General features: G+C 37.6%; 1 protein-coding gene across 1 annotated transcript; it reads left to right on the forward strand.

The window, feature by feature from the left end:
- Positions 1–8: 8 nt before the first annotated feature.
- On the forward strand, positions 9–14,510 carry Mkks (MKKS centrosomal shuttling protein). The gene is made up of 4 exons (XM_070006744.1): positions 9–1,096; positions 3,400–3,575; positions 7,610–7,720; positions 11,164–14,510. The coding sequence occupies exons 1-4, from the start codon at positions 112–114 to the stop codon at positions 11,617–11,619; spliced, it is 1,728 nt and encodes a 575-aa protein (XP_069862845.1). The 5' UTR covers positions 9–111; the 3' UTR covers positions 11,620–14,510.
- Positions 14,511–16,329: the final 1,819 nt, after the last annotated feature.

Below are 16,329 nucleotides of genomic sequence, written 5' to 3' on the forward strand. Positions count from 1 at the left end.
GTTCATTCCAGATGAATGTATTTTTTATCTTAAAACACTTAACAATATAATAAATAGGACAATATGTTTAACAAAATAAAAGCAGTCTTCCCAAGGTACACCTGAAGTAAGATGTCTCGTTTAGAAACTAAGAAGCCATCATTGTGTAAAAGCGAACCACTAACAAGTGAGAGCGTCAGGGCCACACTGGCTGTCTTGAAAGAGATCGTAACATCATGCTATGGCCCTTCCGGTAGACTGAAGCAGCTGCACAATGGCTTGGGAGGTTATGTGTGCACAACCTCGCAGTCCTCCGCCCTGCTCAGAAACCTGCCCGTCACCCATCCCATACTCAAGATCCTGACCACTGCTGTGCAAAATCATGTGTTGTGCTCTCGTGACTGTGGCTTATTCACAGCCATTCTTTGCTGCAACCTGATTGAGAATGTTCAGAGAATGGACCTGACACCCACCACTGTCATTAAATTAAATAAACATCTTCTGAGTCTCTGTACTAGTTATCTCAAGTCTGAGGCCTGTGGTTGTCGAATCTCAGTTGACTTTAGTAGCACTCAGATTCCACTTAGCTTGACACACAGTATAATAACAAGCAAACCCGCCTGTATGCTCACCAGAAAGGAAGTAGAGCATATCAGTACTTTGATTCTGAGAGCCTTTTTGCTGACAATTCCAGAAAGCACAGAAGACCCCGTCATCTTAGGACAGAGTATCATTGTGCCTGGAAAGGGTCAGAGAGTTACAGATTCCACTGTATTGCCTGGAATACTCATCGACATGTCGGAGGTTCAACTGAGGAGATTGTTACCTATCCAAAAACCCCATGCCCTCAAAGTGGCGCTCTTTTGTATTTCTTTATCAGGAGATTTTTCTGACACCGGAGAAGGAACTTTGGTGGTCCCTTCAGGAGTGTCTCTTGAGAATGCAGCCCTGGACCAGTTGCTTAATCTAGGGAGGCAGCTAGTTAGTGACCATGTAGATCTCGTCTTGTGCCAAAAAGTTCTGCACCCATCTTTGAAACAGTTCCTCAGTTCTCATGGCATTATTGCCATTGACAGACTTGGAGTGACTCTGATGGAATCCCTGAGCAAAGTGACAGGTGAAAAAAAAGCATACTTGGCTCTTTGCCACTTGCAGTTAATAAATCATACAGCACATATATCATTTTTGACAGCAAAGGTAGTGTCGGAAAATGATTCTCCATGGGTCACTTGCTAAAAGTGGAATGAGGGCTGGGAAGGTGGCTCAGTGGTAGAGTGCTTGCCTTGCATGCCTGAGGCCCTGGGTTCGATTCCTCAGCACCACATAAGCAAAAAAGAAAAAAAGCCAGAAGTGGCGCTGTGGCTCAAGTGGTAGAGTGCTAGCCTTGAGCTGAAGAGCTGAGGGACAGCGCCCAGGCCCAGAGTTCAGGCCCCACGACTGGACCAAAAAAAAAAACAAAAAAAAAACAAAAAAAAAAAAAATAAAAGTGGAATGATCATAAACTATTTCAGCCCCAAAATATTCAGTTTATTATTAACTCCCAAATTTTCTGTGGGTAATTCATTCTAACATAAGCATGATGCCTTTTATACTTTATAAGGCTTTACATCATGATGCATTCAGAAAGTGATTTTGTGAAATACCCCCTTCACTTTTAGCCTAACACCAATGAACTTATGCACATTTACCTTTACTGTCAAAAAATATTTCCAGCTGGGTCCAGGTATGGTTGCACATGCCTATAATCCCAACTACTCAGGCAGGGAAGTAGGATTACATTCAGAGGCCACAAAAGCTCAAAACCCAATCTGAAAAAAACTAAAAGCAAAAGGATCAGGGGCATTAATTCAAGTGATAAAGTGTTTCCCTATTATACAAGAAGTTCTGAGTAGAGGCCCCAAAACTGAAAAAAATGAAATCCCATTGAGCTCTATAAAACCAGAACCAAAGCTACCTTTATACTTGGCCTAATCATCTACAGCAGGCCTAACCCACATAATTTCTAAAATGTTTATTCAGTTAATGATAATATATTGAATAACAAAATTACTGAAGACAAGAGATGCACTGTAGTTCACAAATCCAATAAGTTTAAAATTTGTATGAGGAGATCCACACCTATTTGACCCAAGAAAAGTGGAAGAATCCTTGATTCAGGCCACTCTTCAATGTCTCCTTAACTGCATTGACAACATGTCAAAAAGATGACCATTTTGATTTGCATGAGTTGCAACCTTTCTTCCTCCCCTCCCCCATTGGGTTTCACTGTGCTGCCCATCCTAGTTTTGAAGTTTTGGTCTCAAGTGATCCTCAACAATTTCCCCCCAAGTAGCTAGGATTACAGGTGACAACCACCATACCCAGCTTGTAATTATAATCTTAGTATAAATCATCTAAAAGGAGCAATATGTAAGGCATAATATACTTTAGCTATTGCCCTACCTTTGTAAAGCTATCAACTGGTCAAAAGGTGTATTAGTAAGAAAAATAATAGAAATTATTCTTTGGAACTCATTGTCTCATAGCTTTAAATATCTACTAGCATTACATGAATCTGGCAGTTCCAGCCTTAAGAATTCTGATTGTTAAAGTCAGTTTTTTTGTGTGTATACTTACAATTATTGAGTCAGTATTTAAAGCATGGAGAATTTTCCCATAGAACCAATATTGTAAATGAGGAGTAGATTTCCACTCTAGCTCACTTTGGTTGCTTACTTACAAATACCAAGTATATTTTAACCCCTTTAAAGAGAAAGGACTTTGTCCCTAAAAGAGATTTTTGCATTTCCAAAAATTATATGCAAATTTTGGTCTGCCTTTTTATATATATTTTTTCTTTTTTTCTTTTCTTGCTAGCCCTGAGGCTTGAACTCAGGGCCTGGGCACTGTCCCTGAGCTTCTTTTTCTCAAGGCTAGCACCCTATCACTTGATCACAGCACCACTTCCGGCTTTTTCTGTTTAAGTGCTATTGAGGAATCAAATCCAGGGCTTCATGCATGCTAGGCAAGTATTCACCCACTAAGCTACATTCTCAACCCTGTATATTTTTCTAAGAAACAATTATAAAATAGCTTTAACAAATGTTCAAAAAAGTGGAATTGGGGATGTAGTTTAACTGTAGGAGCACCTGGCTAATGTGCAGGAGGCCCAGCGTTTAATCCTCAGTACCATGAAATAGTCTAAACCAAAGAACTTGTGCTTGACTCCATAAGTGTATCATTTTAGTAACAGAATATGAGTCTCAAGAGATTTCATGAGATGCATTGTATTTCTTACTCCTGAATTTCATATTTTAAATGAAAAGCTTTGATGGAGCTTGAAGAATCATTATTCATTTATCCATCTTTATTCATTTTTAAATGAATGTTTGCTCCACCTTTCCTTATATATTTTGTGTTTTCTGTTCTTTATAAAAATAGGAACACAGCCTATCGGTTCCTTAGGCTCAGTCTCTCCAAGTAGCTACGGAAGTGTGAAAGAGGTGAGCTCTACTCAATTTGGCTCCAAACATTTCTTTCATCTCATTCCTGACAAAGCAACTGTCTGCAGCTTGCTGCTCTGCAGCAGGAATGACACCGCCTGGGATGAGCTGAAGGTAGGTGATAATTTGGAGTTCCACATTTAAGGGTGTTTTCACATTATTTTCCATAATTTCCTTAGTGGTATAAAAAGCAAAACCAAAAATGAGAGAAGTTGGAATTGGAGATGTGGGGCTGTGGTAGAGTGATGCTGAGCACAATCTCAATACCAGAAGAAGAGCACAATCAGAAGTCATTGTGACACTATAATTGACTTGATGTGTTCTTTCCATGTTTTACAAAAACCTAAACCAAGAGTAGCTCATGTCCATAATACTAGCTATTGGGAAGGTACAGATCAGGAAGATGACAGTTCAAAACCAGCTTGAACAAAAAGCCTCAGAGACCCTATCTGAACCTATAAAAAGCTGAGCATGGTTGCTCACGTGTCATCACAGCTAGCTGGGGAGCCTAAATTGGAGGATTGTGGCTTAGGCCTCCTAAGGAAAAAACATAAGACCTCATTTTTAAAAAACGAAAGCAAAAAGTTTGAATGCCTGCCTAGCAAGCAAAGAAAAAGGAAACCTAAAGGTACTGGATACAAACTTTTCTTCAGACATTAGATTATATATGCTAATGTGTATTATGAATAATTCAATTAGCAAATGAGTTCCTTAGTCATTATCTGTCATCTATCTCTTACTAGCTTATTATTTTCTGCCAAGAACACATGCAGTTTTTAGATACAAGGGAAATGATAATCTATGTATTGATCACAAGTTTAAAGATTCGCATATGTGAAAATATATATATCTTTGATGAGTCAGAAATCTGTATGCTCTTTATTATTTATTTATTTATTTTGTCAGTTTTGGGGTTTGAACTCAGGGTCTGGGTGCTGTCCCTGAGCTTTTGTGCTAAAGGCTAGTGCCTTACCACTTTGAGCCACAGATCTGCTTCTGGTTTTCTGGAGATAAGGGTCTCACGGACTTTCCTGCCCAGGCTGGATTTGAACCGAGATCCTCAGATCTAAACCTCCTGAGTAGCTAGGATTACAGACCTGAGCTAACCAACATCCAACTGCTTTTCTATTATTGCTGGGTTATAACTATTTGAAATAAATTCTAGATACAACCAGACTTTTTTATACTTTTTTATTGTAAAAATACTGTACAGAGGGGTTACAGTTATATGAGCAAGGTAATGAGTACATTTCCTATCAAGCATTGTTACCTTCTCCTTTGTTTTTCCCTTATCATCCCTTCCCTTCCAGTTCCACAGCTACACTCCCCTGCACACACATCCCCACCTAAATTGTAAAGATCGTTTTTCAACACAGTGTTTTGTGCATCTCATTGTATCTCTATTTAAGCATTTTATTTTTTCCCTTTCCCTCCCCAAATTAGAGAAGTATATATTCAAGATGCAGGGCATCAACATCAAATACAGTGAAAACGGGTTATATATGTGGGGCAGGAACATACAAAGAAACAAAAAAATCACATGGTATATTATAAACACGTTAGAAACAATAGCAAGAAAGAAAAAAACACTTGTGTCCCTATCTTGGGGTTCATTTCGCTTAACATCATCTTATCTGGTCATATGTACATAGTTTCTGTTTGTCCCAGACATACATTAGTTATTGCATTAAGGGAAACCATGGGACCTATGTTTCTTTGGGCCTGGCTTACTTCACTTAATATAATTTTTTCCAAGTCTTTCCATTTCCTAACAAATGGGGTAATGTCATTCTTTTTGATGGAGGCATAGAATTCCAATATATATATTACATTTTCTTGATCCATTCATCTACTGAGGGGCATCTGGGTTGGTTCCATACCTTAGCAATGGTCAATAATGCTGCAATAAACATAGTTGTGCTGGTAGCTGTAGTATAGTCTTGTTTGTGATCATTTGGGTAAATGCCAAAAGTGGGATTGCTGGGTCATAGGGCAGCTCTATGTGGAGTCTTTTGAGGAAACTCCATTCTGCTTTCCAAAGTGGCTGAACAAGTTTACACTCCTACCAACAATGGAGTAGGGTTCCCTTCTGGCCACATCCCCTTCAGCATCTGTTGTTAGAGTTCTTGATTATAGCCATTCTAACTGGAGTAAGGTGGAATCTCAATGTTGTTTTGATTTGCATTTCTTTTATGACTAGAGAGGTTGGGCATTTCTTTATATATCTATTGGCCATTCTTATTTCCTCTTCAGAGAAGTTTCTCTTTAAGTCATTAGCCCACTTATTTATCGAGAAGTTGTTTCTTTGAGGATTTATTGTTGGGGGATTTAATTTTTTGAGCTCCAAGTATTGAATTTTTTGAGTTCCAAGTATATTTTAGACCCTTATCCATTATATAGCTAGTGAAGATCTTCTCCCAATCCATGGGCTTTCTATTGATCTTGCTAGCTATGTCCTTTGCCATGCAGAAGCTCTGCAGCTTCATGCAATCCCATTTGTCCAACCTTTCTTTGATTTGTTGTGTTTCTGGGTCTCTATTAAGAAAATTTCAGCCTGTGCCAAGGAGACTTGGGGTTTCTCCTGTTCCTTCCTGTAATGTTTTCAGGGTGTCTGCTTTGACTCCGAGGTCTTTGATCCATTTGGAGTTGATTCTGGTACGGGATGATATATAAGGATCTACTTTTAATTTTCTACAGGTGAGTAACCAATTTTGCCAGCACCATGAGTCTGTCTTTCTTCCATTCTATTTTTTTTTAGCTCCCTTATTGAAGATTAGGTGGCTGTAGGTCTGTGGGTTCATTTCTGGGTTTTCAGTTCTATTCCATTGGTCCTCAGGTCTGTTCTTGTGCCAGTAACAAGCTGTTTTGATTACTATGGCTTTGTAGTAGAGTTTGAAATCTGGTGTTGATATTCCTCCAGCACTGTTCTTTCTGCTAAGGATCGTTTTTGCTATTCAGAGTCTTTTATTGTTCCATATTTTTGAATTTTTGGATTGCTTCTTCTATTTCATTGAAGAATGAGGTTAGAATATTGATAGGTGTCCCATTGAATTTGTAGATAGCCTTGGGAAGTATTGCCATTTTCACAATGTTGATCCTTCCAATCCAGGAACATAGGAAGTTTTTCCACTTCCTACGTTCTGCTTTGATTTCCTTTTTCAGGTTTTTAAAGTTTTCATCGTAGAGGTCCTTCACTTCTTTAGTTAAGTGAATTCCTAGGTATTTTATTTTTTGTAGGGTTATTACAAAAGGAGTTGCTTTCCTGATTTCAGCTGCACTCTTCTCATTGTTGGCATACAGAAAAGCCATTGATTTTTGAGGGTTAATTTTATACCCTGCTACTTTGCCAAAGTTTCAGATCAGCTCGAGTAACTTGAGAGTGGAGTCCGTGGGATTCTTTAAATACAAGATCATATCATCTGCAAAGAGGGAGAGTTTTACTTCAGCTTTCCCTATTTAGATCCCTTTGTGTTTGCATCTTGTCTTATTACTGTAGCTAGGCATTCTAATACTAAATTGAAGAAAAGTGGAGAGAGTGGACGTCCTTGTCTCGTTCCTGACTTTAGAGGAAATAGCTTTAGTTTTTCTTCATTAAGTATAATGCTGGCTGTAGGTTTGTCATATACAGCCTTTATTGTATCGAGTAATGTTCCATTGATTCCTAGTTTTTCCAGAGCCTTGATCATAAAGGGGTGTTGGATCTTGTCAAATCCTTTTTCTGCATCTATTGAGATAACCATGTGGTTCTTATCCTTGCTCTTGTTGATGTGATGGATTATATTATTTGATTTGTATATATTGAACCAGGTTTGCATCCCTGAAATGAATCCTATTTGATCATGGTGTATGATTTTTTTTGAAGCATTACAACCAGACTTTTTTAGTTTAGCAAAAATAGCTGGCTAATTCAGGTATTTTTAGGCTAGACATTTGTAAATCATTTGAAGAATAAATTGTATATAAAATAAAATAATTATTCTAACTCTACAAAAGGAGACCTTCTTTATCATTCCAAAGTTAATCAAGTTACAACTTTGACAACAGATTTTGTTCTTTGTCAATAAAGAGCCCACTATAAGTGTTTTGAGAGCCTGGTTATACTTTGGTATCTGATGTGAATTCTTGATTCTCATGTGTTTCCTTTGTAGCTTGCATGTCAAACAGCACTGCATGCTTTGCAGCTAACAATTAAGGAACCCTGGGTTTTGTTGGGAGGTGGCTGCACGGAGACTCATTTGGCTGCATACATCAGAAACAAGGTAAATTGGTCCTCTTCAGATCACCTGAATTGCTAACAACTTTTGTTTTATGCAATAATAAACCAAATCATAATACCCTAAAACATTTCATGCTATTTTTTTCCAAAATCTAAGTCAGACATTATGTTTGGAAAAAAGAAACTAGGAAAATAATACTTGGAAATATAAGGTAAAATCTTACAGTGAGTTTTGTAAGTCTAATCTCTTACTAAGTCATGCCATTAGTATTGTCTACATGTATTTCATATTAAGTTAGCATTCTGTTTACAGAAGTTCTCAGCTTAACTACTGAAATATGGTAAGTGATGCTCATAATAGAGTGCTTAGGTTCTACAAAATATTTCAGTACTTCTTAGAGCATTGAAAAAAATCTATCAGAACACTCCAAATGTTGTTATATTTTTTAAGTTGATATCTATTTATGGGAGATTTTAGTTAGAATTAACCATAATTCTATTTAATTTATTAATTACTTAATAGATTCCAAATAAAATTCTACTGAATAGAATTTCTGGTTAGTCTATTAAAAAGTTGTACTTGACAATTATCAGATAAGTTTAGTGTGTTATCCTTCTGATTATTTTCTTAATTATTAATAATTTGAAATTAAGTGTTTTCCAAATAGCCATAGTTCACTAAATTGCATAAAACAGAGTTACTGAGGGCCTCAGTAGAAGGACTGGAAGCAATGGAATCTTTTCACTACATATCCTTCCCTGCTTTCCTAAATAACCTCACATCTATTTGAAGATAAAGCCCATTAGTGAACGTTTAACAAAACTCACATTATAAAAAGCAAAACATATGCCATCTGTTACTGAATGCATGATAATTTATTCTGCAAATGAAATTGAGTAAGTAGAGAAAGTATTTTGAAAGAAGGAGATACCTTAAGTTGGTTTTATTATTATTTTTTGGTGTTTTTTTTCCTTGCCAGTTCTGGGGCTTGAACTCAGGGCCTAGGCAACTGTCCCTGACTTTTGGGGGGATTTTTTGCTCAAGGCTAGCACTCTTCCACTTAAGGCACTGCTATACTTCTGGCTCTTTATGTTTATGTGGTACTAAGGAATGGAACCCAGGGCTTCCTGCATGCTAGGCAGGCACTTTACCACTAAGCCACATTCCTAGCCCTTAAATTGGTTTTTGACAAAAAAAATGCAACAGTGCAGTGTAGATTATCTCACTTGGTCCACACCTGGTTACAAAACAAGTATTATCACTGTTAATAGGTTATCTGTTTGCTAATTATTAATTTTTCTCTCTTAAGAAATGCTCAGCTGGGCATTGGTGGCTCACACCTGTAATCCTAGCTACTTAGGAGGCTGCGATCTGAGATCATGATTCAAAGCCAACCCAGGCAGGAAAGTCTGAGACTCTTAACTCCAATAAACCACTCAGAAAACTGGAAGTGGTGCTGTAGCTCAAGTGGTAGAGTACTAATTTTGAGCTGAAGAGCTGAGGGACAGCACCCAGGCCCAGATTTCAAGCCCCATGACCAACAACAATAACAACAAAAAATGCCCAAAATAGACTGTTTAGAATACTGGGGCAAAGAAGCAGTTTAAAGTGATCTTACGTTTTTTGTTGATTTGAAGAAAAGACTCTCCATTGTAACATATTGACGTGAAAACTGCATTTGTTTTGTTTTTAAATAGCATTTTTAATTAACTATAAATAATGGGTATCACTATGACATTTTCATATGTACTTCAGTCATAGTCATTCTCCCAGCACTCTCTTTCTGGTCAGTCCATAAATAGCAAATAGCTCCTTATACTTTCGTGTCTTTTTGTGTGTGTGTCGTGTGTGTGTTTAATAAAGACTCTACATAAAAGAGAAAACATATGGTATTTGTCTTTCTGAGTCTGGCTTGTTTCACTTAACATAATGATCTTCTGTTCCATAAAATGACATAATTTTGTTCTTCTTTGTGGCTAAATGATACTCTATTGTGTAGATAGTACCACATTTTCTGTAGCTGTTCATCTGTTGACATATACCTAAATTGATTCCATAACTTGGTTCAAGTAAATAGTGCTTCAGTAAAGTGTGTGTGCTATCTTTAGTGTATGCTGAGTTTGATTCCTTACTGTATGTGCCCACGAGTGGTACAGCTGAATCATGGGGTAGTTTATATCTTTAGTTTTTTGAGGGACCTCTATGTTGATTTCCATCATTTTGATTTGTGTAATGGTTCCACCAAAGTATGTAGTCTCCTCTTTCCCTACATCCTTGCTACCATTTGTTCTTGTTTCCTTTGCAATAATATTCAGTCAAAACCATGCTGTTCTGATTAGCCTTTCTTTTATAGGTAAAGATGTTGACAGACTTACTGGCTATTTGTACTTCTTTTGAAAATTATGCATTTGCTTCATTTGCCAAATTTTAGTTGGATTTGGGGGGGTTAATGCCTTTTTCATTTTTTATATATTTTGGATATTAATTTTCTGTTGGATAAACAGCTTACAAAAATTTCTGTCGGGGCTGGGAAGGTAGCTCAGTGGTAGAGCGCCTGCCTTGCATGCCTGAAGCCCTGGGTTCAATTCCTCAGTACCACATAAGCAAAAAGAAAAAAAAGCCAGAAGTGGCGCTGTGGCTCAAGTGGTAGAGTGCTAGCCTTGAGATGAAGAGCTGAGGTACAGCGCCCAGGCCCAGAGTTCAAGCCCCATGACCGGACCCCCCCCAAAAAAAAATTTCTGTCATTCTTTAAGCTGTTTCTTCACTCTGTTTCCTTTCCTTTACTGTGCAGATGTTTTTGAATATTATGCAATATGCAACCCTATTGGTCAATTCTTGCTACTATCTCCTGAGTTATTAGAGTTGTATTTAGAAGATCATTGCCTATGTCTAAATCTTCAAGTGTTTCCTTCCAGTAATTTCAAATACTCAAGTCTTACATTAAGATCTTGAATCCACTCTACGAAGTGGGAGACTGAGACATAGATTCAATCCTCTCCATCCCAGCACCATTGGTTGAAGGTGCTGTCTTTTCTCCAGTCTTCATTTTTGCCACTTTTGTGGTGAATCAGATGACTGACTGTACCTATATGAAGTACCAAAATAGTATTTTAATAATGTGTGCAATCTCATTCTAAACAAATCACAAACATTTTGCTTATATAACAGTTCTTCATTTGGAACATTATCTTCAAAAACATTTCTGGTGTATATAAAAATCATAGGTATGAAGGCATTACCAGGAAGTCATTCAGAATAAGCTGGTGGTGGGGCTACTTTAATTCACTCATTCTGATTATATGACTAGAAATGTATATTTCTACCATTACCAGCCTTGTTAAGGACCAATTTGGTTGACCACCCCATTAACTGTCCCCAAAATGAAAATGAATGGTAGCCTTATGAATAAGGTTTCAATCAAGTATCTTATTGTTCTGAAACATTTTTATATTAATTACTCTTTGTTTTTTGCTTTTTGTTGTTAGACTCACAGTGAAGCCGAAAGCATTCTCAAAGACTGCGGATGTACTCAAGCAGAGCTTCAATTAATGACAAAAGCATTTTGCAGTGCTTTAGAATCTCCCGCGTGCTCTTTGGAACATGATGGAGGTGAAATTCTGACTGACATGAAGTATGGACACTTTTGGTCAGTTCAAGCAGAGTCTCCCTCTGTCAGTAACTGGTCAGATTTGCTTTCAAGATGTGGCTGTGGATTACTCAGTAGTCAGGAACAACTTGGCTGGTCCTTCTTAAGAAGCAGGCATCCTCCTTTTGCACCACCAACCTACCTTCCACGTGCAGATGTAGGCTTAGCAGCTGTGGACTCAGCCAGCAGTCTAACCGTGGACTGTTTGACTGCCAAGCTTAATGGCCTACAGGTGGCCATAGAGACAGCCAATTTGATATTAGACCTTTCATACATCATTGAAGATAAAAACTGATGTAAAAGATAACATCTTTACATTATGAAACAAGCTAGCCAACTGTTAAGAAAAATAGTTATTGAATTGTTCAATATCAGAGGCCTGTTCTGTATATTTGGACAGATGATTCATAAAATCATAGACAGGCATAAGGGAATTTATAGAAATTAAAGGTTATAAGATAATAATCTTCAGCATTGTTATTAAAGACATTGTAGGTATCTTAGGGATTTCACAGTGACCACTATACGTTGTGTGACCATTTGTTCTTGTTCTTGTTAGAGTTTTGGGTTTGGGGTTTTTTTTTTGGTCAGTCATGAGACTTGAACTCAGAGCCTGGGTGCTGTCCCTAAGCTTTTTTGCTCAAGGCTGGTGTTCTACCACTTTGAGCCATAGCACCACTTCTGGTTTTCTAATGATTAATTGGAAATAAGAATCTCGCAGACTTTCTTTCTCAGGCTGGCTTTAAACCTAGATCAGATTTCAGCCTCCTGAGTAGCTAGAATTACAGGTGTGAGCCACTAGTGCCCAGGTTTTATTTTGATATCGGTAAGAATATACAAAAATTTTAATTATTTCCTAAATTATGCTCTAGTTTGGGTATATTGGGTATAGATACTTTCTAATAATAACTGAATGTTTAAAGAATAAAATTCGATTACAAAGTATCACAAAAAATCCAGTGTGTGTTGATTAATCAAAAGAATTATTCTGAAAGCACATTTAGTGAAATTTTATCTTTCTAGATGCCCTTTATCTCAGACTGAACTATTTAGTGATTCACTAATTGATGTAAAACCTGGTTTGCCTTAAATTGCTAGTGTATGTCACAGTTCTATATTTTTGTTATTTTGCTGAAATGTGTGATTAGAAAGTCAGCTTATATAATAAGTAATAAATACAAAACAGCTTTGCAATTTCATCATATTGAAAGTGGGAGGGAGGGACCGATTTGTTGGTAGACCAGAGTTTCTCAAACTCAGCACTATGGACATTTTGAACTAGAGCTAGATAATTTCTTACTGTGTAAGGGTTGTCTAGTATATTAGAGGATGTTCGGCAGCACCTCTAAGCCTGTAGTCACTAAATGCCAGTAGTAACTCAAGTTGTAAACCGAAAAAATGCTTTCAGATGGTCCTCTGGGGAGAAAAGTATCCTTGCTTGAGAATCAAAGTTCTAGACTAGTAGAAAAATAAAAGGAATGTTCCATCAAGACTTCAGAAAGCAAAATAGAGAAAACAGTTATTTCTCTAGCTTAGTCCACAGTACAGACGGAGAAACCGTTCTCATACTCAGAGCAGAGACACTTATTTCACCATAAAATAAATTCAGTTTTATGCAAATACAAACTATTGATAAATTGAAGAAGAACTACAGAAAAGAAGAGCAATTATGGAGCTGACATACTATATTAAACGGTAGGAAAATATGATGAAAATCTTTAGAAATTCAACAGTCTAAAACAGTGATCAGATCTATAGCCATGGTAAAGGAAAATTGATTTGTTTTTTGTGCCAGCCCTAGGGCTTGAACTCAGGACATAGGCTCTTTCCCTGAGCTTTTTCTATTCAAGGCTAATATTTTACCACTTGAACCACAGCTCCACTTCTGGCCTTTTGGTGGTTAATCAGAGATAAGGATCTCGTGGACTTTACTGCCTGATAGAGCATCAAACTGTGATCTTCAGAGCTCAACCTCCTGAGTAGTTAGAATTACAGCCATAAGCTATCAGTATCCAGTAGACATTGAATTTTTAAGCCATCAAAAATATGTTTTATTCTGAGCCAAAGAAAAATTATAATGCAAATGGTTAGCAATGCCATATAGACCTCAAGCCCCATAAAATAGTTTTCTAGTTTATACTCTTTTTATTATTGAGCCAAATATAAGAGCAGTTATATGGGCTGTTTGGGGACAACACCTGGGGATCCCCACTTCTGGTTTTTAGGCCCTTGTGTGATTTTCTCCCCTAGACTGGACTTAAGTCACTCTTCTGTGTCTCCCTTACCCTCTTGCAGAACAGGAATATCTATGGTAGTTATCCTGTGCCTGCAGATTATCTTACATTGGGAGTAGAGGACAGACAATTTTCTGCTTTAGCTTCATGAGCCTGTCAGTGGAAATAACTTGTGCTCCTGGAGCTGTACCTCAACACCTATACCTACAGAGGAGCCTCAGTCCCTCTGACCTGATTTCTGTAATAAGATTTGGAGCTGCTGTTGTACAGTAAAAATCGCTTTGGGAGATCTGGTAAGGAGGTGAAGGTATTTCACATATGGTAAAGAGCCTCTAATAGGGCGCCCAATGATCCCCACCTCCTGGTAGTCCACTCTTTTGAGTGTTAAAGGGAGATAGTTGCTAGAGACTGGCTTTAATAGCAGAAGTGATAGGGTATGAAAAATAGCGGCTTTTTTCATAATCCTTCACTAGGTATTCTGTTGAGGCCAGCTGCCATGATGAAAACCACTCACATAACAAAGGTTGAGGGAAGCCATCCAATCAACAGCCCTCAAGGAGCCGAATCCTGTCAACTACCACAAAAGTCTATTTGGAAGCGGATGAGTCTATAGCCCTTGCTACCCCAGCACATGAGAGACCTTGAAGTGGAGGACTTAGCTAAGTCACTCCTAATTGTGACCTGAAAATCCTGTTAGTAAATTTTGTTTGAAATGAAGTTTTTCAGGGACTTTGTTATGTAACAATGGATACCTAAATAAAACAGGAAGAGAAACTTATTTGTAAGTACTTCATAAAAACAAATGGGGTGAGGGAAGTATTCTTGATAGCATGCTCTACATGTTCACTATCATCCTAAACAAAAGTTTTCTTTATCACATGTGTTTAAGAAGGGTATTTTACAGTCACTAATAATAACATGTTACATAAGACTACAGGAATTGCCCTGTTTCTCGGCCTGGTGAAGAAAGGAAGGAAGGAAGGAAGGGAGGGATGGAGGAAGGGAAGAGAATTCTCAATATGATTATATACTACATTGTTTCCTTGTCTTTTCCTTTTTTCTTAACAAATCATCAATGTTATAAATATGTATGATCAGTACATATTCCACTGATTCAACTGATATGTCAGATCAATATTTGAAAAATGCTCAGTTATAGAAGTTATACCATAATTTAGTTAAAACAATAATGCAGAGAATATCTTGTATATAACCTGTCCCCATTGGATTGATAACCTCTTTTAATATCCCCATTGGATTGAGATCCTCTATTAAAGAGGATTACTATCCTGTTTAATAATTTCTATGAAAATTCAAAAAGGAAAGAAACACATGCCTATATCCTAGCAACTCAGGAAGCTGAGATCTGAGGATCATGGTTTGAAGCCAGCCTGCACAGGAAAGTCCGTGAGGCTCTTTCCTCCAATAAAACACTCAGAAAAGGCTGGAAGTGGTGCTGTGGTTCAAGTGGTAATGTGTTACCCTTGAGCAAAAGAAGCTGAGGGACAGTGCGCAGGCCCTGAGTTCATTCCCCAGGATTGGCACACACAGCAAAAGTCCATTTTCAGTTATCAAATTAGACAGTTGTTTTTTTCATTGCAGTAACAAAAGTCGTGGGAACAACTTAGAGGAGGGTTGCTTTTGACTCATGGTTTCTGTTTCAGTCCATCATGGTAGGAAGGACATGGTGGTATGGATCAGTGTTCATCATGGCAACTGCAGAACAGAGAGAATCTCTGCACTGCTGAGCTTCCTCCTCCTTTCTCTTATTTTGTCTGGGGGTGAAACCTATAGAACAGTGCTGCCCTTGTTCAGGCTAGGTCTTACACTCTTAGTGAATCTTCTCTAGAAATACATTAACAGACACATTCAGAAGTATGTTTTACTAATCTAGAAGTCTCTCAATCCAATCAAGTGGACAATCAAGATTAATCATCACAGAATATAATTAGTACTAGCAAAAGTTCACAAAAAAAAAGAGAAACACTGTGGTTGGAGTGTATTGGTGCAATGTTTAAAAGACATTTAAACTATATATATATATATATATATATATATATATATATATATATATATATATATTCTTTCCATATAAGTTTGATTTAGTCAGCAGCTTCTCAGCAAGAGCTTCTACATTTTCAATCAATAAGTTCATCTTATACATATGCATTAGATATGTACATGTGTTCTACTACTTGAGCCACACCCTAGCTATTTTTGCTTTACTTTTTTCAGATAGGATATTGAATGTGGCCTCAATTTTTTCATATATATTTTGTGTTGTAAAAATACTGTACAGAGAGGGGTTACAGTTACATGATTAGGGTAATGAGTACATTTCCTATTGAACATTGTTACCTCCTTTGTTTTCTCCCTACCATCCCTTCTCTCCCCACCTCTCCAACACCCCCCTCCCCAAAATTGTAAAGTTCAGCTCCAGGTGAGCTCTCTACCGCTTGAGCCACAGTGCCACTTCTAGTTTTCTAGTGGTTTATTGGAGATAAGAGTGTCATGTATTTTCCTGCCCCGGCTGGCTTTGAACCATGATCCTCAGATCTCAGCCTCCTGCGTAGCTAGGATTACAGGTGTGAGTCACCAGTGCCCAGCTTCTCTTTAAGTCTTTAGCCCGCTTATTAATCAGGCAGTTGTTTCTTTGAGGATTTGTTGTTGGGGGATTTAATCTTATGAGTTCTAAGTATATTTTAGATAAGAGACCCTTGTTGGTTGGATGGCTAGTAAAGATCTCCCAGCCTTCTATTGATCTTGCTAGC

This window comes from Dipodomys merriami, unplaced genomic scaffold (assembly GCF_024711535.1).
Source record: "Dipodomys merriami isolate MVZ:Mamm:240054 unplaced genomic scaffold, mDipMer1.0.p SCAF_7, whole genome shotgun sequence".
Lineage (NCBI taxonomy): Eukaryota > Metazoa > Chordata > Mammalia > Rodentia > Heteromyidae > Dipodomys > Dipodomys merriami.

Coding starts and splice junctions, on each gene's coding strand:
- Mkks (XM_070006744.1), top strand. CDS start 112: ATGTCTCGTTTAGAAACTAAGAAGCCATCATTGTGTAAAAGCGAACCA. Junction 1,097..3,399: donor ATCCCTGAGCAAAGTGACAG/GTGAAAAAAAAG, acceptor TTATAAAAATAG/GAACACAGCCTATCGGTTCC. Junction 7,721..11,163: donor CTGCATACATCAGAAACAAG/GTAAATTGGTCC, acceptor TTTTGTTGTTAG/ACTCACAGTGAAGCCGAAAG.